Consider the following 22,891-nt stretch of genomic DNA (forward strand, 5'->3'; position numbering starts at 1 on the left):
GCGATGACCACCAGGCACAGGTTGATCATGAAGAACGAGCCGATCTGAAAGGATTAAAGAAGTACGGAATACGGTTCAAAATAAACTACTGTTCCCAATGTTAAGCATACAGTAGCTAAGTGTTTCTGCAGTTCTAAATAGATCCAGTAGGTGGCAACATTGTATCCGTTATACTGTGAAAATCATATGGGCATGGCCGGTGTGATGTTTTCGTGACGTGCTAAGAGTTCGTCAACAACCAGGGAATTTTTTTTTTCATTTATTTTACTTTATTGAACCAACAGGTGGATTTTAATATCTCTGAAGAAGCAGCTGAAGACAACATTTTTAGCAATGCTAATTTCTTAAATTACACTTGACGGGCCGTAACCTCTTCTATATACAGTCTATGGTTTAACGTCTGCTCATGCCGCTTACGCCTATGCAATTACTTTAAGTGTTTTGAACTTGTGTTTACCAAAACCTTAATATCATAACTGTGATTGTTTTGATTGAGAATAACCATTAAGCGTTTGGTAGGCCATATTGATGTGCGTTGTTATTCCTGCAGTAAGATGTGTTGCGTTCGAAAAACAAATAATAGATGAACAAAACTCCATCGATCCTCGAGGATTTAATGCGTTCTCTGGATCTTGGAATACACTACTTGTGCCCATCCCTAGATGTGATACATTGTTGCATTGTTATTCAGACACACACGCCACAGATGACCCCCTGACTGACCCACTTGTTTAATCATTAGCGGACACAGATGGTGGCACTATAGAGTTGCACTTACAATGATGAGTAGGATGAAGTAGATGAAGTTGTAGAAGGAGTGAGCATCCATCACAAAGTACATGATGTCCACCCAGCCCTCCAGAGTGATCACCTGAAGAGATACAGAGATATATAGAGAAGACATGAGTGAAATTGTATTAAAAGGAATTAAGAGAGTGCACATTTCAGAGTCCAGAGTAGGGCTGGGTATCAAAGTTCGATACTTGTTTGGCACTAACCAATATGCCTACAAACCATTGAGTATCGAAAAATGTATTGTTCGTTCAATACCGTCAGGGTTAATCTCGTCAACCTCAGTGAGCCGATAATCATGCATCTGAAGGCAGTTAGTTTGATTTCATCTTATTTAGGCTGTATTTATTGATGTGTCAGAATGCAAAGAAGTACCATACCATAATGTGTATGTCATTGTGTTTAACCGGATTTCATGAGAAGGTATCGGCATTTGTATGGATATCAAACAGTTTTTAAAATGGTACCCAGCCCTAGTCCAGAGTGCTGCAAACTTCAAGACTCAGCAAAAGACTATAATCCCCAACATTTTTCTTGTCTGCTCTACCTCTACCCCACATAACTCATCTCCATTCTGGCTTCCATCCACCTAAAATCACCCCCCACCCCCTTCAGCTAGACAGCAAAGACTGAACACTCCCAACAAAAAGGCTTTTCTAGATGATATGGAGATAGCGAACAAATGGTGTGGAAAAATGAGGTTTCAGTCTGGTAGCGTGGCTGTGGCAACCTGCTAATCCTGTGTAAGCTCCACTTCTATATTCCCCTTCCTTCCCTTTCTCCCTCATTTCCATATTCTATTACATGCTTGTACGTCTGCTAAACCACACTTCACACGCCTCATTGCGAGATCGTGTCTCTTAGGTCGTGTTCACACCCAATAGTCTGCTACTTTTTAGGTTGTTCAGTTCGCGTTCACAAAGGCAAAACTCAAACGGACTAGATTGTAAACAAAAGTCACGTGCACGGAAATGCTGTCAGACAGTTTGGCGAGTAAAAAATTCAGATCGCTCGCAATTTCTACCATCACAGAGCATCCGTCGGTTATTTTCATGCCATGTGGAGCGCATATTGTAACAGCCAGAATATATTAAATCTAGTGCTACGATAATCAGCAGACTGTAGCGGGCATATGGGCGTAGGCTATAATTGATAACATGTGCATTATGCAAAAGGCGGCGAAATGATACGTAAATATACTATGTTTCCCGTGATTAGTGCAGATGGGGTTCACACCAGAGATGATCCGCTCCAGAGTTCACTTGCAAACGAGACCACCTCTTCCCCACAGGTTCATCCAAACCCTATTGAAATAAGCCCGTCCTATACCTGAAAGATGGCGATCCACGCGTAGCAGATGTTGTCAAAGTTGATGGCTCCCTTGAAGGGGTTGACCAGGCCAGAGGAGCACTTGGTGTAGTACTGGTTCCAGTTGACGCAGGTGGTGTTGTCGGTGCTGTTGTAGGAGTCCATGTCCAGGTTGCACTGCAGGAGCTCCTCGTAGCGCTGGGGCACCGAGTCGCAGCCCCGCATGCCGTTCTCCCGCGGCTGGGAGCAGATGAACGGGTTCTCGTCGTCGTTTTCGGTGTGGTAGTATTTCTCCAACTGCACCGAGAGAGGGCTTTGGGAGGAAAGAGAGAGAGATAAGACATTGTTGAAGTAAGCCTACTGACTTGACACTGGTCAATTTAGTTTAGTTACATTTAGTTTGATCACATAGATAGATACACAACATTACATACATACCATGACAAAAAAAAAAGTTGTCATCTTAATTCATACGTTGACATTTCTTATACTCAATAGTACTGATCGAAGAGATGTAAGTTGAAGCACTATTGAAAGTGTATTATATACTTCCGCGAACATGTCACTTTAATGGAACAAATGTGCATAATGCATTATTAACAGTTTCATCACTTTTATAGCATCTTCAAACACAGGCATTGGTGCTGCTGCTGCTGCTGCTGGACACAGACACACACTCTTAAAAGGCATTTATTATAAAAAGGCACACCGTTATAAAGCAGATTATATCATGACGGCAATTAAAGGAATAGCTTTACTTTTTCTAAATACCCAGGGATAGACTATACAAGTATCTGCTCTTTCGCTTGGGTGAGAGTAGAAGCAAAAGAGAAGTTTTAAGGTAAATTAGGTCCCAGGAGAATGGTGTCACCTGTCAGAGGGCCCAGTAGACTTATGACATCACAGCCTATAACTCACTGCAGGGGCATAGTGATGGTTCATTACCTCCTTTAACATGAATGAATCCTGGACCTCTTAAGGAACGGCCACCGGATTTTTGACACATTTTAATGTGCTGATAATTGCACAGGTAGGGAGAGTCAGAACAATGACTCTTACATTATTGACTCAGAAATGTTAACTAGACCAAGTGAGGCTGTAGTGGCAACATTTCAAATGAAATTCAACTTTTCATCTCCTCTAGGAAGACAATATTAACTTTAATTGATCAAAGATATGCCAAACCACTTAGATAAAGCACAGATACAAATTGTTGTGTCAGATTAAACTAAGGCATATCAAAAGAGTGTGATACATTTAGCAATAATGATTTCTGAATAATACATTTTGGGGTATTTCACAAACATGTAGTACATCAAGCAGGATATGTTGTGTGTACAGTTAAAATGTTGAAGTGATGGTTCTGCCTTTGAATTAAAGCATACACTGGAGGCAATTTAAAGTGGATTACATTTGAAGCCCTTAAGTCTGCAACATTAAATGCCATGTAAATCCTACGTCAGCTGATTTTACTGATTAGCATTCATTCATAAAGATAGGATAAACAAAAAATTAGTAAAGAAGCCTGCTGTAATCGTGTTGACACACCTAGGGGCCAAAATGGCCGAGGAGCCCCCTGTGTGCACAGTGTGAGATGGGCACATACGTCTGTCTGCCTGCAGCAAAAACCTCTTGGCATGAACAAGCACTCGGCCTGTCTGGAATTACTGGTATGTGTGTCTGGCGATTGTGTGGTATCTTGTTTTTCTGTCAACACACATTCAGCTAGCAAGATGAATTAATTGCATAGTAGCCTCAAATACCTTCCACTTCAGGACAGCCTCACACTCACGTATTTTATTAAACATTCTTAAAAGTTGTTTCAAACTGCTGGATGATCTACAAGGACACTGATTGGCCGGATGAGTTTGGTATTAAAACACTTGTGATTTATCACACCGTATGATGACGCTTGGGATGTGGCTCCTACCGGGGCTCTAACATATTCACATTCAGTCTAATGCAGAGTCTTTGTGATAATAGCTAGCAGGTGCTACTTTGCAATTAACACTTTGTATAGGGGATAGGATATCAAAAGAAACTGAAGAGGGTGTTAAGGTCACCCATTTGAAAAATGCACTTTGTCATGGTTTTTCAAAACTAAAATGGGTCCCTGGTGTGGTCCCTCTCTCTATTTTCAAAAACCTTTCTCTCCCATTGTGATGTCATAAGGGGAGAAGCCACACCCCCTTATTGGCAACCTAACTTAGCACTACCACACCCCTAGAAACCCCTTGAATATAACTGGCTGTAATATTTTAACTGTCTTATAGATTCAGGGCCATTCACAGCAGACTTGGCTTTTTTGGAAGGCGGGGCTTAAAGAGACAGGCTCTTTAACTGAGCATTTCAGACAGAGGCTGGGAAGAGGAGAATCAGCAATGGCACCTTGAGTAATATAATATTTGTGTTTTTGACACTACACCATTAAAAAAACTGTTTGAAGTATAAAACCAAATTACAATTTTTAGCCTGAATAATAAGCATGATATGTGACCTTTAAAATAGGTAATTTCATGACTTTTTCCCACCGAGCAGGACTGAAATGCCATTCATCTGAAGGCATGTGCTTCTAACAGACCTTCCACATATAAACAAGCTCTAAAAATTGCTGATGATGACACAAAATTGTACCAGCTCACCAAAGCCATTATGCATGGACTTCAGTTACAGCTGTGAGAAGTCATACATCATATAGTAAGAGTAATGTAGCCAGTATGACACATGGGAACATGAATAAGTCATGGGGGGGGGTCATGTTCCATATGGTCCACATGAGGTCCTTCTCATTATTCTCTTGGCTTGTCGCGCTCCCATTCATCACTTTGATGAGACTCTATAATCGCTAACCTCATTGATTTTCAGCCCATGACCTAGTTAAGTGCGTGGGGTTCAAGGTTTACAACACATGTTCTACCTTGGCCTACAGCTGACCTCTTAGGAATCTCATCTGTGCTGTTAATAAAAAATAAATCAGGACCCAATGTGCATCATGGGAATAAATTTGTATTTGATGAAGATCTCGTAAAATCCAATTTCAATACTGAGCATACAGTATAGGCAGAGTTCTGTCCATCATTTGTACTGGTAATTATGACATTTTTTCGGGATAGCATCTGACATAAATATAAGTGGAGAATGAACAGCATTAACTGGAAATACTCAAGTAAAATAGCTTAACAATTGCAGGTCAGTACAGTGTTTGAACAACTTTTTCCCCCAATGTCTAACATCTTGACCGTAGATGAAATTGTGGCAAAATAATGTAGCTGACCTCTAATGAAACCTATGCATGAGGCCAAGTGGAGTACTGAAATCTCAATAGACAAAACTCTAGCCACACTCATCGCAAATCCACATACAGTATAATATATATTTAAATTAGCAATGGTGTCACTCACAGGGATAGGTTGTCCTCGATGAAGCAGCGGTTTCGTAGCAGGCCGGCCCACAGCTGGACGCCTACGATGCCGAAGATGAAGAAGACAAAGAAGCAGAGCAGCAGAACATTACCCAGCATGGGCAGGGTGTCCAGAAGCAGGGTCACCAGGATACGCATGCCTGAAGGAGGGGACACAAGGACAGGCTCAAACTACTGGTGCACCACACACAACAGTACGCCAATGCACACAGAGGAGTTATGTGTGTCTGTGGATTTAGCGTATATTACTGTTAGAATTAAAAAATCAAGCCATTAATTTATATCAACATTTTTCAATCCTCTGAACCAAAAATCAATATTCTGGAACCAAACTTTCCATAATCATCCTGAAGCACTATTCTGACGGTTATGACCAAAACGTTTTGTTCACGTATTGTTAACTGTCTTATTTGTACATGGTATTTACCGATTTATAAAATTTAATTAAATAAAAAGCTGTAGCCAAAATCTGTTCTGCAAAAACGTTGGACTCTAATATGTTGTACAAATAAATTCATGACTTTAACTCTGGCTTCATCCAACAAATGTACGCATAATTAGTTAGATATTGGCCATTTTGCAAATGTATTCAAATCTTTCTGAAAACAAAAAAATAGGACAAGGAGTAATTGTTTTAATGGAGGTAATCAACTTGCAAAGTTACTTATATATGGTGCAAATAAAATCCTTCTACACAACAGAGTGCAGTGAATTTAGCCTCTCTGTCTTTTATATTAGTTAAACAGCTTCATGAATGGCTGTCACAACAGGGTCATTCATAGTAACAGATGAAGAGCAGTGCTGTGGGGGACTTGTAACAGTAAAGCCAAACAGAAGTGATTCAGTATACTCATTTATCATCAGAAGGACGTTTTTTTTCTGCCACCGGCCACAATATAAACCAATTATATATTGATATACTATTCCACTGTTTATCATGATATGCCACTGCTGTGTGCAAATCAACTCTATTGTACTAAAATAAATGGTATGTGACTGTGTTGTGTGTCTAGCTGTTGAAGGACATATTGCCCTGTGACATCTAGTTTGCATTAAAAGAGTCAGGCATCGACCTGGAAGTGTTAAATGAGTGCAGCCCCCATTTGATAGTAAACATCAGTAGAGAAAGCTTTGATAGCAACCATAAAACTTAAGCGCTCTATACATCAAGGACAACATGGCTACCTTCCAGTGTAATGTTATGGCATGGGCTGCAAGTTTTACACAGTGCTCGGAAAGTCGCCTTTCAGTAGTATAGAGTTGACATACCACAATCATCAGCTGCCTATGCCAGCAAACAATTGTGATTAGCCAGTGGGGAGCAGTATGCAGGCAATGGAAGACTAATGATGATACATGCTCACGTTCCATAGCCAATCGGACAGTAGCATTCCATTAACAATCCTCATTTAACACTTCCACAGAAGAGAAAAAGCAGTTTTAAAGGAATAGTTCCACATTTATTTATTTTTTAAGCTAGTTGCCTCACTCTCGGGTTCAATACAAGGCGACAGAAACCATTCCTTTAACGGCATGTGTGTGCATTTTTACAGAAGACATGGGCAATGGTGGCTCATTGCTGATTAGCTTATCACAAATACTGGTAGTCAATGGGAAGTATTAGCCTGCCTTTCCCCAACAGAAGATACACTTCACTAAACGCTCCTGTGTGCTTGTTGGGACTTCTTCATTTACCATTTGTATGCACACACCACTGCAGATGTGTGTAGTAAGTGCAATATGGCAGTGACATAACAAAACCCTGCCGCAGTAAAGTACGCATGAGCAAGGCACTGAAAGCCAATGATGACAGTACTACTAGACATGTCATTGCAGTTGTGTGTGTCACTGTACTAGATTTCAAGCAGGCCATGGTAGGAAACAGAGACTAGAGTGCACTGCTTAGCAACAGACTTCCCTGGACAAATAAAAGGTTAAAAATACATCTGGAAAAGACGGCAGGATCCTGAGTCAAGCGGAGGTACAGAGATTTGTCAGCAGTCTGTGAGAGTGTCAGCAGTACACAGAGAGTTTGCTCCGAATTAACGCCACAGAAAAATACCTGCTTTTATTTGCCTTCCATCCACTACATCCCTGATTCAGTCAGCTCTGGACATTGTTCCCCTCAAGTTACTGACAACATACACACACTCCCCTCTGTTAAGGCTGTGTCAGCTCGAATTTTGCTCTCATCTTTAACTATGTATCTATGTATGTATCTATCTATCGATTCATTCATCCATCAGTTTATGTTGCTGCTACTGTATCATTTCTGGGGTGTCCATGACTAAGAATTTCCATAGTCATATCTGATTGGTGGTATCATAGTCACCTAATCACCAAATCATGTTTTTGATTCCTTCTGCTTATTGATCCATATTCTCCTTTGCAACATTTGCCTCCTTTTCTCTCCCCCACAACAGACAAAGTGGCTAAAACACCAAATTAATGTTTGTCTTCTTGACTTGGCATTAGAATGTGTTTTTTTAAACTAACTAAAGATATTGGTTAAAAGCTCATGCATTATTTTTATTTTCTAGGAACAGTAGTCTATAATTGGCTGATATGTATACCACAAAAGGCGATGTATCATGATTTATTGGGAGAAAGCAAGCTATTCCGTGTAAAACCAGACATTCAGCACCCCCAAATACCAGTCATTGAATGATTATTGTTTCATAAACACATTTTGCGACTATCTGACTGTGAGATTGGCAGCTGAATTGTGCTACTGTGTCTACTATTCGGGAGGTCACCCCTTGTCATTTCTCTGTCTTTGTCCATGCAGCTCAGCCCTCCCAGCAGTAACCCTGTTAGTAAGGCGTCAATAGTGAGGATCCTTTTTCTGATCAGGGCTTTTCTCCGTAATCTGAGAGGACGGGAGAGTCCCTGGTCTGCTGGGCTGACTGCCACCCAGGAACAGAGCAGACACAGAGGTGAATGAGAGAGAGAGAGAGAAACAGAGCAGACACAGAGGTGAATGAGAGAGAGAGAGAGAAACAGAGCAGACACAGAGGTGAAGGGGAGAGAGAGAGAGAGAAACTTTTGAGCCAGACCACTTTAGATGAACTACAAAAATGCAGTGTGGAAATTTAAGGTTTGTTTTTAACAGCCCTGGTCGCTGCTCATAATTATTAGTAAAACAAAATATTCTTGTTGTCATTTGACTGATTGTTCAACTTCCACTTCTTTTGCAAAGAAAATGTATAAGACACACATGTTTCCATACAAAGCGTATATATATACGATTCTGATGTAAAATTCTACAGACATATCTAGTGTTTGGTTTGGTTTTAAATGTGGGCATTTTCATAATTCAAATCCCTCCTGGCTCAAAGTTGTTGCTGTTAAAATAAAAGGCATGTATTAACCGAGCAGTGTTTTAAGAAAAACACCATTCCACACACATTCCAAACAGCTTTCATCTAGATTGAGCCATCTGGGGAGTGGCGCACCAAACAGCTGAAAGGGAACTTTTTATTTATGTGAGAACACACTTAGACAAAGATGTTTATTGCTGACAGATTGTGCAAATTTGCAAATGTATTGAGAACAAAATTGAGAGAGGCATGGGTGGAGATGAAGGGAAGAGGAGTAGAATATGTACACTACATAAGGACTGGATAATGATTGACAATGGAGGAGCGTCTGGGGGATACCATGCCTGTCTGGACTGATCTCAATGTGAAATCCTGCTTGGGGACTTACCTGACAAAAGTGAAAGCAACAGAAAACTCTTAAAAAGTATTTTAATTTTAAAGATGCTGGGAAAACAATGTTTCTTCGAGTTATTTTCAACCCGTTTCATAAAAGCTGCCGTGCACATTGTAATGCGACACTCAATTGCCAGGCCTAACAGGGTATGCAATCAGTGTGAGATGAGTCATAAAGGAAATAGTTCACCGAAGCGCTCATAATCACACTGTGAAAAAAAGTTATTAAATGTCGTTCTATGGCGTTTCTGGTTTACAAGCGAAACATTGTGTATTAAGGAATGAAGAGAAGCAGAGAATCCAGTGCAGGGAGTTATGTAAAACCAGAGTGTGAGTCATCGCCTGTGGTGATTTTCTTAACACATTTTCGTTGGTAGGGATTTCCCGTTTAACATAATTGCCCTGAACTCATAGAGAAAAGAGTATATTCTGATGCATTCTGCTGTGGCCACAGTATTGTGGAGACCTGCAACAGCAACTTACTCTATCCCTATTTCTCTCTCTCTCTGGTCAGTAATGAGCAGTGGAGGCACACACACACACACACACACGCATTGCCTGACAGCGAGAAGACATGCAAAACAAACACAAATGCACAAGCGCACATGCAGATGCATAAACACACACACACACACACACACACACTGCCTGACTGCGAAAAAACACACAAAACAAAAACAACGCACACACACACACACACACACACACACACACACACACACACACACACACACACACACACACACACACACACACACACACACACACACACACACACACACACACACACACACACACACACACACACACACACACACACACACACACACACACACACACACACACACACACACACACACACACACACACACACACACACACACGTTAAGCAGCAGCTCCTCCAAGTGATTGCCCCCTCATAGAGTAATGTGCTGAGCTGTTAGCTTGGCTGCTTAGCTGTGCCCGAGTGAGGCAGCAGCTGGGATTAGTGTCCGCTGCAGGCCCAGCCAGGCACACACTGACTGGCTTCATACGCTAGCAATCCAAGAGTGGAGGAGAAACGTCGGCACAATGAGAGTTTAATACTTAAACTGGCCCCTTTGCTGCTATTCACACCTGACAGCTGCACCCACGGGGGGGAAACCGAGGCAGATCCTTTGCCACATATTTTCTCATTCATCACACAAAGGAGCCCGAGTTCGAAATTTGACAACCCTCTCAATCTTTGTCGTCGAGAAAAATCCGTGTCACAAAATTATCACTGAATAGGCGGAATGTATATATTGACAGTATGTTTTTTTTTACTGCTTACACAAAGCTATGTTTGCATACAGTTTTTTTTTGGCTCACCAAAACGCACTGTATGTATCCAACAAATGAATGCATTTTTCTTCCTCCTACAACATTTTGGATTGTTGATATCCATGTGGGCATCATGGGCCCACAGTCTGGCACGTCATCGACTTTTTTTCTTGCCGCATTGCTACGTTTTCTCCATTGTCAACGGGTGGAATATTATGAGATTATTGGAAAGAATATACATGTGTGTCGTTTGTCTGGCCTCAAGCATCGCCAGTAAAAACTAAATTCAGGAGAAAACATTACCCAGTAGCACTTCTAGTGGTCAAACAATGCCAAAGGGTAACTTTAATTGACCTTTATCTTTGTCTTAATAACGTAAGCACTGTTAGAAGAGGTGTCATATGTTGTAGCAGGAAGTTTTTTTTCAGTGTAAGGGCTGACATATGTATATTTTTTCTTAAATGTATTATTGTTATTTTGGTGGATGTATAAATCCAGGCATCATACAATACATCAAAATGCATGAGGGCCATACATACAGTATATAAGGACACCTTCAGTCTGCTACGTCGGGCAAACATGCATATCATGAATTTGTTTATCAGAGTGTCTCTCTCTCTCTCTCTCTCTCTCTCTGTATTAGCGTGGCTCATTCCATGTGATCGACGTTTCATATCCAATAACAATCATCCTCCTCCTCCGCCTGTGCGCCCTCTCCAACCTCGCTGTGGGCCGCCACTCCGCTCCAACGTGGCTGGCAGACGGGCGACTGTGTGTGCCACTGTGTGTGACTGTGTGTGTGAGGGAGGGAGCCATCTGTTTGCAGGCAGATTAGGTCTGCTTCCTTTTGCTTCTGCTGTCCAGGGTCCAAGCTATACACCCAGCGCCCATGCAGCCAGCTTTTGTAATCTGGTGTACTGTGAACTAATGGCTTTTCTGAGTCAAGAACCCCCCCGGTACACCTGCGTCTCTTCCTATTTGCCATGAGTGGATGGTAACCAGCATTCCACGTTAGCGACTCCAAGCGTCCCCCCGAAAAAAAAATGGAAATGTGTGCCTCCGCATAACAAAGCCTCGTGACCCAGAAGGAGAGAGTACATGCAGACAAAAAATGAAAACTGATGAGAGAGAATGGAGAACGCACTGCCCATGTGAACTCTGTTTACAGGCTGTTTTTCTTTTGCCTGAGTGAGTTTACTTTTTTTGGTACGATTCATATGAAGTGACTGATCGTATTAGATCTGCCGACTTATCCATCAACCATGCATATGCAGAGTTCAGTGCTATTAAGGGCGCACCAGCTCATATCTACGCAATTTGATTGATCACAATCTATCATCCTGTGCTTAAAAAGGTCCACTCTGTAACAACTACGAAACAATTGACATTATACAGTATATTGCATAGGTGAAAATGGGTTGCAACATAACTTAAAAAATGACGCTTCCCCCTTACTTTTCTCCGTTGCCTAAAACATATACCGTACTTTTCGGCCTACAAGCCGCGACTTTTTCCCCGTTTTTCGACCCTGTTATTACACAGCACAGTATATATTCTGTAGCTACTGGGGATGGGCGTTAGTAATCGAGTACTCGAGTACTCCTCGTTTCAAATGATCTCGATTGGTGGATGAGGAAAATAGTTTTTTGTTTTTTTGAGTGTTTGTAGCCTTTAGGCCGGCCGGCCGGCCGCCCCTATTTTAAAATGTTATATACGTGTACAAAACGGCACAAAACGGATATAAAGTTTAACAAAATTAAATATTTTGATCCAAGTTAAATAAACTAAGCGTTGTGTCAAACAGAAACCGCAAATAACTGCCACCTCCGTGCAGCGCAGCCAGTGTGTGGTCTCCACAGCACCGCGGAGCTGAATGCGGTGCTGGAAAACTTGGAAAATCACGTAAAGAAGCCAGGCTGACTTCGGGCACATTCGAGCAAACGACATTTAAGAAGCCTTTATTATGGAATATAGGATTGAGATTCAAAAGCCGACGGTGTAACGTTCCGTTAACGAGGAATTAGTCGCGGTAATTAGTCACGGACAGGAGTGATCATTACGCGGTTGGATATACTAGCCTACTACTTCTACTGCTTTTGTGAGTTATTTAGCCTATCTATGTGTTTAGATTGTAGGACAATAATTGTATTGTATTTGCTGCCCTTCTTATTTTAAATGTCTATTTTGAATGTTAGCCAACTACAGCCCATGCTTTTTTTCTCTCTCTTTTTTCTCTCTCCACCGCAGACCTACTCGATCGGTTTAAATTGTGGCCCGCTTATTTAATTACTTTCAGTTAGGAAAATGTGTTTTAAACTTGTGGAAAATAAATCCTTAATATCATATGGCAACTGTGACTGTTTGACATAAGCATTGAGCGCTTTATTGCGGTCAACCGTTGTTCTGTAGACAGATGCGTTGCGTCCTAAAAATAGAAAAAAGTTTAACGAGGAATGATTGATCCTCGAGGAATGCAAGCGATCACACGAGTAGCGAAAACACTCGTGCCCATCCCTAGTAGCTACTATTGCACAAAATGGTAACACTTACATACGTTATGCAAATATGCAACTTGTTTGTTGAAATGTGGGAGCTTCCTCAAGCAGCCATCTCTTTCCCGACAATCCCCTCTGTGCACAAACTCTTACATATGGTAATTAAACATTATAACACCTGCGGCTTATTGTCCAGTGCGGCATATAGTACGGAAAGTACGGTAGTGCACATATTTCTATGAAAAGGAATCGGTTGAATTTCACCGCAAACATCCAAAAGGATTTGTTTTCCGTGTTAAGCCCTTGGACTGAAGTGTAAATATCTCTGAACAGATCAGTGACTTGTGTTTCCATGCAAAATAGATTTTTTTTTTAAATAATTTTCTTTTAACCTTCACTCATCTGAATGTTCAAAAGCAGCCCTTAGCTCAGCCTAAACTTAACCTGCACAAGATCTCTTTTCGAGTCAAAGTGATCAAAGGACTGATTTCAAGCTTTGGAAAACAGCAGGAGCTTAGAACCTACAACTGGAAACAAAGTCTGTTTTTGTTGTATTGAAAGTCAACTAGCAAAGCCTCTCGTTTTGTAGCGGAAAACAAATTAACGATGAAGAGCAAGGACTACTAGGTGAAATTTTTCGTACAATTTCCTCCTTTAGCCTTATCAGTCTTTTATTTCTTCACCAACAAAGTGCCCCCACTTTGAAAACCCATCCCCTGACTCCAGCGGGCCTTCCCTAGTGTCCTCTACAATCACAATACAGCAGCAGAAGTCAAGGGCGTGACTTATGGGCCTCGCGAAGAATAGAAAAGCTAGGACGTTCTCTCCAGACCTATAATTACAGTAATGAGGCTCAGAATAAAAGAATAGAGCTATAGGAGGAGGAAGAGGAAGGCAGGGGCACACAGGGAAGATGGGAGGTTGATGGTGTTGGTGTGTTGTTGTTGTTGTTGTTGTTGATTTAAGGGCTTATCCGGGCACAAGTTCAAGACAATGTGTATGAACCAGGCGCTGCATTGTCTAACAAAGCACGGCAAACCGGATCAAACACGTATTACGTATGCATAGGCATACACAATAATACATACATACATAAATACATACATTGCAGGTCTGTGTGCATGTAGCTGTTTGAGGAAAACATACACACACACAGTTAGATAAGGCTTTGGGGAAGACCACATGTTGAGGCTAAACAATCAAGAATATAATTGGCTATTCTGGGCTTGGCCTCGTTAAAGGTGCAGTGTGTAGGAGGTATTGGAGTTTTTTTTTAATAACAAACTTAGTAGAAGTGGAATATAATATTCATAAATATATTTTAATTTGTTTATAATCTCTACAAAAAGTTTTTTTATTACCCTAGAATGAGCGTTTTATACTGTATCTATATGGGAGCAGGGCACTTTATACTGTAGGACGCATGGATTGGGGAACCCTAAATAAACTACCAAAAGCTTTTTATTTTATTGAATAAACCCAACACTGCCTAAGATTTAATATGGACGAAACCCCCTCAAGAACTGACCCGTTTAAGAGTCAGCATTGGGTAAAACGAAGCATAAAACAACCCGTAGTATTTTTCCATCAAACCCCGCCTGTTAAATTCCATGTCTGTCAAATTCCAAGCCAGCTGCAGTTCCATATTTAAAAAATGCTTGCTGCTTGCTATATATTCATAGTCTCAAAGCACTAAGCTGAGATATCCCTGATGATAGTGTCAGAATTATTTTAGATGCCACACGACAAATCTCCTCTGGTGCCCCAGAAGACTGACTTTCATGTGTAAAACGAGTGAACCCGTGGCCAGCAGGCAAGTAATGAATTGCACATTCACACTGCAGTTGGCACAGTTGATACAGCCACCACACCAGGCACTTTGGCAGGTAAAGCATGCAATCATTCTGAGCTCTTCTTCTATTGCAGTGCTATCTGAAAGGATAGTGGAATAAATGTGGCACTTTAGCCCGAGGACACAATAAAAAAAAGTTTCCATCCGCGTATGACAGTGGCACCTTTACTCCTACAAAGAGAAAAATGGGAAAATTATACCTCCAGAATTTTAAAAGTATTCTAGGTTTCAGTGCCTCGGGGCCTGACAATGAATCCCATAAAATCCGCCTTTGGTTTCTTTTTGGGTTTTTTAGCAGTTAAATCAAATCCCCGAAAGTTTTGCCAACATTAAACTCTAAATAATATGCAATTATTTCATACTTAGTATAGAAGCACCCCTTTGTTTTGGAAATTAAGGGGAAAAAACTCAGTCCTTTTTCAATTCTAGCTTTTCTTCTTCGCTATTTCCATGTGCTAGACATACCGATGCAAACACATTATGCACCAAATTCATGCATCCAAGTCATGAGAACTATGTCCAATAAATGATTATTTCCTTCCAGAGAAAGGGATCCTCATATGATACCCAGGGGAACCTATACTGTACTCTGGACACATTGTTGTCATGTTTGTATTGATAGCCAATGACAGGCCTGGTACAAGGCCGCCGCGGGCCAGTACTGGACGTGAGGATATATAAGCCAATCGGGTGGCAGACCGTTAGTGGCTGATGTGACACAGCATGGGATTTTTGTTTTTTTCGTTGGCAGTCAGTGGAAGAAGCCTGCATAATGTATTTGTTTGTCACTCGCTCCCACTGACAGGACTGCCATGTTAGTGCATCAATCAGTGCCAGAGCCGGGGAAGTGGACACTGGCTTGGGAACGATAAAAGTCTGAGGGTGTGTGTGTGTGTGTGTGTGTGTGTGTGTGTGTGTGTGTGTGTGTGTGTGTGTGTGTGTGTACGCACTTAAGGTAAAATGTGACAGAAAGGGATAGTTACAAAAGGGCAAATCTTGGGCTAAGGGACGGAAGTACCAACAGTACATCATATAATCCAGGTTCAGATAGCTTGCATTGTTAGGCAGCAGTGGACCTAGAGTATATCAATAACTTGAACTCAGAAGATGTAAAGTTTGTACCACCTTGGGCTGACAGATTGAGTGAAACCTACAGAGCTCAATGCACACTAGTATACTGTATATCACCCTTGGCTTGGTTTCCATGTGTCATTGATATGCACCTCATATCTGCACTCTCAGAAAATAGGGCACATTATTGTACCTTTCGGGGTACATGGGTCGTGTCTCTGGTGCAGTTCCCTCAACATCAGGGTACTTATTTGAACCCTTGTCTGTCATATCAAAACCTTTATATATTGTATTTCCAGGCTAAACAACCATAGCCTTGGGTTCAAATGTACCCCCAATAAGTAAGTAAGCTGTACCTTTAATTTGAAGAGTGTATTGTAGAAGAAACAGCTCATACTGTACATGTAGCGTTCACTGTTTAGGAACATAAACAGCGCATATGCCATTAAAAAAAAGATACACATTGCTGACTTGAGATCCAATAATTGTCTCTATAGGGACTCCTACTGTACCATTATTTCTGACAGTGCAGGCTGTGCCAATTTATGATTCACTGGACTCCACTTACACTCAATAACGACATACAGCCACGTGTCCAGCCAACACAATGACAATACATTAATCATCCTCATCAAAACAGACACTATTACACACGTCGTTTCCTTTTGTACAATTTACAGTATGTCGGAATTGACAGCTCCCTATTCACTAGGCTATCCTGAACATCCATTCTGGGCAGTTTATCTTTCCATACTGATGACAGCCTGTTGGATTTATGTGTTTACACTGTATACTATATTAGCTCTTAGATAGTGGCTGTACTACACAGATTGGATGCTCATTACATTACGGAGACTGCTTTTAATGTGCCAAGTGTCTCTCTGTCCACCTGTACAGCTGCTTTACACCTCTGGTACTATAGCTAATAACTTAGGTCCATTAGCATTTATGTGTTAAAGGTGCATTATGTAACTTTGGGTGTGTCAGAGAAGTAAAGATTTTCGAAGGCATATTATCATAACTGAATAAACTTTATTTCCTTGGATCCCTGTAACACTTTTTGAAGTTATAAATCTACCTTAAAAGTTACTGTTTACCTGCTGTTGTTTCCTGCAGCAGGGCCCACAGTCTTGTTTACAAACATATTATAGTTGTACCTTGGGTCTAGGTACCTCAAAATAATTTAGTTTTGGGGGGAGCGCCCTTAGCTCAGTTGGTAGGGCGTCCCCCCCATGGGCCTCGGCCAGCAGCGGACGGGTTTGATATAATTATTCAATACTAAGAATAACATGCAGAGAAATAATGGTTTGTAAACTAATCACAGGCTCTGCAAATGTAAAACAATCCCCTTACACTGAATTGGGATAAGGGCACCTTTAATGCTTAGAGTATACCCGTTAAGACACTGGATTATAATGACAAGGGGTTGCGTGCATCAAATGAACATGAGGTAAACCAATATACAGAAGAAATACCATAAATTGTGTCCATATATGATTGAATTACAATGTCGCTCTATATGCTAAATATGGCTTTAAAATGATAAAAATTTGAAGATGAAGGGGCAAGCACAGAAAAGCCAATTCATCCTTGCAAAAACAAAACCACTAAAACCTTGTATTAGAGAGATGCTCATTCACACAGCACTAATAATCATCAGACAAGCTTCGTTCCTGGCAAAATAATGAAGAGCCTTGGAGGCTTTAGCCAAGCTAGCATCACGTCATTAGGAATGGCAATGTTCTGCAGTTTGATCACCCCAGCTCTCTGGTTGAGTGGTTTATCTTAAAAGCTTTGGGCTGGATTGTACATTGAGGAGATATTCACTGATCGAATGGCTAAATCCACCATTGTTGTATATGCTTCTTAGTACTGTAACATTGTAGGTTAGCGACATTAAGGACATGTCTGCATATTGTCTTAAATAGTGCCACTCCATTTTGGCAAACTGTGCTTGCATAACAAGAACAGGGGGAGACCCAATATTATTTACATGTGTTTTTGTATGTGTGTGTGTGTGTGTGTGTGTGTGTGTGTGTGTGTGTGTGTGTACTGTAGGGTTCCTCTCATTGACATGTATGACTCACTTCTGCTGCTGCTGCACTAATGCAACTGTGAATCAGTGGATCTTGTCACAGCATACAGTATCTTGGGGCGTCTATGTCATTAGCTTCCCTGTAGCTCTTTTGTAATGTCAATGGACCAATTAGGCCGGACAAATCCCTCGTATTAAGTCAGAATTCGAAAGGGCAAACTGTAGCTTTTACACTTTTTTCCAACCATGTTTCTCACCAGCCTTAACAACTGCTCATTATTATAACAACAATGGTTAAGAAGAAAATTGGCATGATTTCAGTCAAACGTGTAGGAGATGAAACCACATGAACCAGAACACCCATGTACTAGAACATTCGGAAAAGTGCACCTCAGAATAGCCTGAGCTCCATAAAAAAACAGACAATCATGATGAATGCTGCGATCTCCTCTGCAGGACTTGATTAAACTGGTGCAGGGATTACAGGGGGGGTGGGGGAGGTGGGGGGGGGAGGGAGACAGATCTCAACCACACCAAACTTTTGCCCGATTACATTTTCCACCGCAGGGCAAGAACCACACCAAATCATCCACACACTAATGGCGCTATTAGTCCCGTGATTAGGATGAGGAATGGACGGAAGCCTGACGAGCAAGTCTGCATGACTGTACGATCTCTCCGAGTGTGTGTGTGTGTGTGTGTGTGTGTGTGTGTGTGTGTGTGTGTGTGTGTGTGAGTGTGTGTGGGTAGATGTTGGCATAATGAGCAGTAGTGGAACCCTACCACAAGGGTGAAAATTACAGAAAAGGGATCGGGAGTGTCATCGCCATAGGCACGGGGATAGGACAGACAGGCACGCACCTATGTGAGGTAGACACACACACACACACACACACACACACACACACACACACACACACACACACACACACACACACACACACACACACACACTGGGGGATATTGGCTCACTTTGCATGCAATCTCCTCTGAGATAATGACATAATTAGGGTGTGTGCCTAAATGAATGCACAGCAGGTGGTGGATTCAAGGTGAGAATGGATGCACAGATTGAACCTCCAGGTGTGAAAAAATGCGTATGATCTATTGAAACATGAACGTGTGCACTGGAATTTCAATCTGTGCCGTTATGGAGACCGATGGAAGAAAAGGGTGCGCTGTGTGTGTGTGTGTGTGTGTGTGTGTGTGTGTTAGCATCGCAATATACAAGTGTAGCTCCTAAGCACGGTGCTTTAATAAATAGCAATGAGTTGGAAAATTGCCTCTAAATCTGTCTGAATCCAAAGGCAGAACACAGCGACACACTAGTCAATGCAGCATACTTAACTGTGCACGGGCTTCGTTCCTGACCTACATTCCACTGCTGTGTAGGAATTCCATCCACCTGCATGCTCACCAATTACAGCCGGTGCCATTGACTGAGTAGCAGTCCAATGTATAAAGATAAGGTTTTAACTATACAGCTAGTGTCTAATGCTATGGAGCCAGATTAAAGGAGAGGCAAGTGATATTTTTTTTAACAATATATATGTTGAATCATTCTATATTCATACAGCAATCACTTAAACAATATGCACAGACAGTTCATAACACAGGTCTCCCAGTCATTCAGCTTTGCAGTCATTTCCAGATACAATTTGGAGTATCCCGCACCGTTTTTATCCAATCAGGAGACAGAGCACTATAAAAGAGGCGGGTCTCTGTGCCCGTGAACGATGACTTGCCGCTCTCCAATCGCTACACTATCTGACGAAGAGGGCTGCGTGTTCATGTGGTGGTGATGTATGGACGAGGGAGGGGACCGCTAACTGCAGCCACTGAAGTTAGCTAGAAGGACCACATCACTTACTTCTCCTTTAATCACAAGAAGCAAGAGTTGTCGGTCTTTATGATAAGCTATTAGATGTCCGTGTTTAGTAACTGTAAGTCCTTTAGAATTTTACAAGATTTTGGGGCTCCTTCAGGCCAAGGCTAGGAATGACAGATTTGAGGCTTACTATACAGTATATCAAACATTTAACTTTCACCCTAAAAGTCAAGACTCTGTTCGTATATTTAAACAGCCCTGGCTCTAGTTTAAGTGCATCCGTCTCCATGGTGGTAAGTGTGGCCCCAATGTGTTGCCATATTAGAGGGACAGAGTGCTCGGGGATCCAGGGAGTCTGGCAGGAGAGTTGAAAGTGTATGTGAGAGAGAGAGAGAGGCTGGTGGTGGTGTGGTATGAAACTCACTTGGCACTCTGTTGATAGCTCTCAGTGGCCTCAGCACTCGCACCGTCCTCACCGCCGAAAAGCTGACATTCTGTAGGTTGAGGGAGTACTCCAACATCCTGAGAGAAAAAAGCAAGAACAAAATGTGTGTGTAAATAAAACAACAAATCATCAACAACAAACGCCAAAATACTGTACATTTTTCATAATTGCTATGGCAGCAGCTCATTCGTTAGAAACCTGCTCTGGGGAAATAAAACAAAAAAAAAACAGAAAATGGTAATAGGGGGCAATTTTATAATATGGAGCCAATTATACAATGCATGTATTACATTTGCTCTCCCACTCTCTGCGGGGCCCAGAGGTTATTAATCCTCTAATGTCTTGGAATGTCTCGTTTACATCCGTTTGCCTTTTTTAGAGATGACTGCAATACACATGTGTTGTGGTAAACAATGTGCTTTCGTTCCGACGCTCATTGGACTGCAACTAACACAGCAGAAAGTTAGAATAACTTCGCACACACACGCAGAGCGCAGTGCGTGTATTTGTGCTTAGACACACAATGCCACATGCATGCCTCACAATCACACGCATACATCCACTTGCCCCCTCCCATGCACAACCTTTAAAAAAGGTGTAGTCAGCAATTCTGGAAGAGGCTTGTAGTGAAAAACTACCTGTATGAACTGTGCGTGTGCTGAAAGAAAATCCACTGTTAACACACAGCCTAAGCTCTGTAAATGGGCATGTTGCTATGGTGGGCCACCTTTGCATAGGCCTTCTTTACTTACCAGTTTAAAGAGGCTGTGCATTACCGCCTGATTTTATTTCAGCACACACACACACACACACACACACACACACACACACACACACACACACACACACACACACACACACACACACACACACACACACACACACACACACACACACTACGGACAGGTAGCGGATCGTAAGGAGATATTCACTGAAAAAAAAGTGATTTTGCAAACAAGTGTTCTCCAGAATCTCTGACTCCACCTTTAAAAGCACCATTCTATGTGTGCGTCCCCCTTCAGTCTAGAGCAGATAAGAGACGTGTCATTGAGAGGAGAATGTTGCATCTACGGTAAATAAAAAGAGCAGCATTGCAGTGAGCCTTGCAACCTTGAGACGACACACACTGCCTCTGGAGTGGCTCTTCACAGGCTCTCATAGGCTCTGATGGGAGGTTACAAGGGCAGCGCTTAGAAGAGACAGCGACTTCTTGAAAAAAGTTATTCTTGTTTCTTAATCACTGTCGCAATCCCCTCTCACATACTGTCTCTCTCCTTGTATGAAGTTGTGTGTGTGTGTGTGTGTGTGTGTGTCTTTGTGCGTGTGCTTAGCAGATGCCGAGCACATGTTCAGCTTGAAGGGGGCGGCAGATGAAGGAATTCCCTCTCTGTCTGTCTGTCGGACAAATTTGCAACACATGTCGGATAGTGTGTGAGTGTGTGTGTGTGTGTGTGTGTGTGTGTGTGTGTGTGTGTGTGTGTGTGTGTGTGTGTGTGTGTGTGTGTATGTGAGTGAGTGTTTGTGTGTGTGTGTGTGTGTGTGTGTGTGTGTGTGTGTGTGTGTGTGTGTGTGTGTGTGTGTGCAAACCCTGTTGGCCACCTTGAGGCGAGACTCATTACGGTATGCGTACATTTACTAATTATGCATAAATCTGTATCTCTTTAAAAAACAAAATCTACATGTTATATAATGCCAGAGTAATAATCTTTATTTCATTTTTACAACACATGAGTGTCCAACGTTTAAAGAACAGAATTGGGATAGAATTTGTATTTCATTTTATAAATCAAAAAATACTATATACAAGTCTTAAAGCATTTGTCATGATTTTTAAAAACAAAATGTATCTGCCTTGCCTGCAGTGCCTTGCCTTAAAAGCAAGAAACTCCCCCAATGAATTTATAAATGCGTGTGTTATCTTTCAGCACTTAAAGCCTTTTCTGGTTTGTTACTCATAGCAGCACTAAAACAACAAGAATACACCCACACACACAGCCACATAGACACATTGTACACACACACACACACACACACACACAGAGTAACTAGAACTGGCAGATGGCATGCAGGCTTCAGAGAGAAGGTAAATGGGTAAACAGTTAACAGAACAGCTCAGAGGTGCCCTCCCATCACCAGCAGACACTACAGTATTAGTTAGTGCCTTGTTGTTCGGTTAATGGACAGTTGGTCATGTCGGACTGAATCAATTGGCTCATTTATGAAAAAAGAGTCAAATGCCACTTTAAAAAGCACAACAAGGAAGAGGACTGACACATCATCCGAAACAATTGATCCCTGTGGAAAAATGACGGCTACCATCATAAACCACAGGACATTTAACACATAACATTAAAAAGGAGCACTTCACCAATATTGCTATACATTATTATGTAAATGGGGCTCTTGAGCGGCTCTGTCTAGTCTTTGAAAATGACTATTGAGTGATCTCAGTTTGTCAGTGGGGCTAATGGCTTCTTATGGGAAAGTGTAGGGGTCTCAGGAGCTTGATTCATACTGGAATCCCGTATGATATTTCCACTTGTGCTGCATCGATTTTGACTAATTTTTTTATTTTTATTAAAGCAATTTCCTTGTTGGTACCACACGTTTATAGAAGTTCAATACTGAG

General features: G+C 41.6%; 1 protein-coding gene across 1 annotated transcript in view; it reads right to left on the bottom strand.

The window, feature by feature from the left end:
• cacna1g (calcium channel, voltage-dependent, T type, alpha 1G subunit) overlaps positions 1-22,891 on the bottom strand; it is a 161,658-nt gene that overhangs the window by 107,541 nt on the left and 31,226 nt on the right. Inside the window, exons 3-7 of the mRNA XM_080048576.1 lie at positions 20,242-20,339; positions 5,502-5,661; positions 2,122-2,413; positions 779-871; positions 9-44 (exon numbers count right to left, since the gene is read on the bottom strand). Of these exons, the coding sequence (XP_079904702.1) occupies positions 9-44; positions 779-871; positions 2,122-2,413; positions 5,502-5,661; positions 20,242-20,339 (679 nt within the window). The remainder of the gene's footprint in view (positions 1-8; positions 45-778; positions 872-2,121; positions 2,414-5,501; positions 5,662-20,241; positions 20,340-22,891) is intronic.

The sequence above is a fragment of the Ammodytes marinus genome, assembly GCF_949987685.1.
Source record: "Ammodytes marinus genome assembly, chromosome: 20".
Classification (NCBI taxonomy): Eukaryota; Metazoa; Chordata; class Actinopteri; order Uranoscopiformes; family Ammodytidae; genus Ammodytes; species Ammodytes marinus.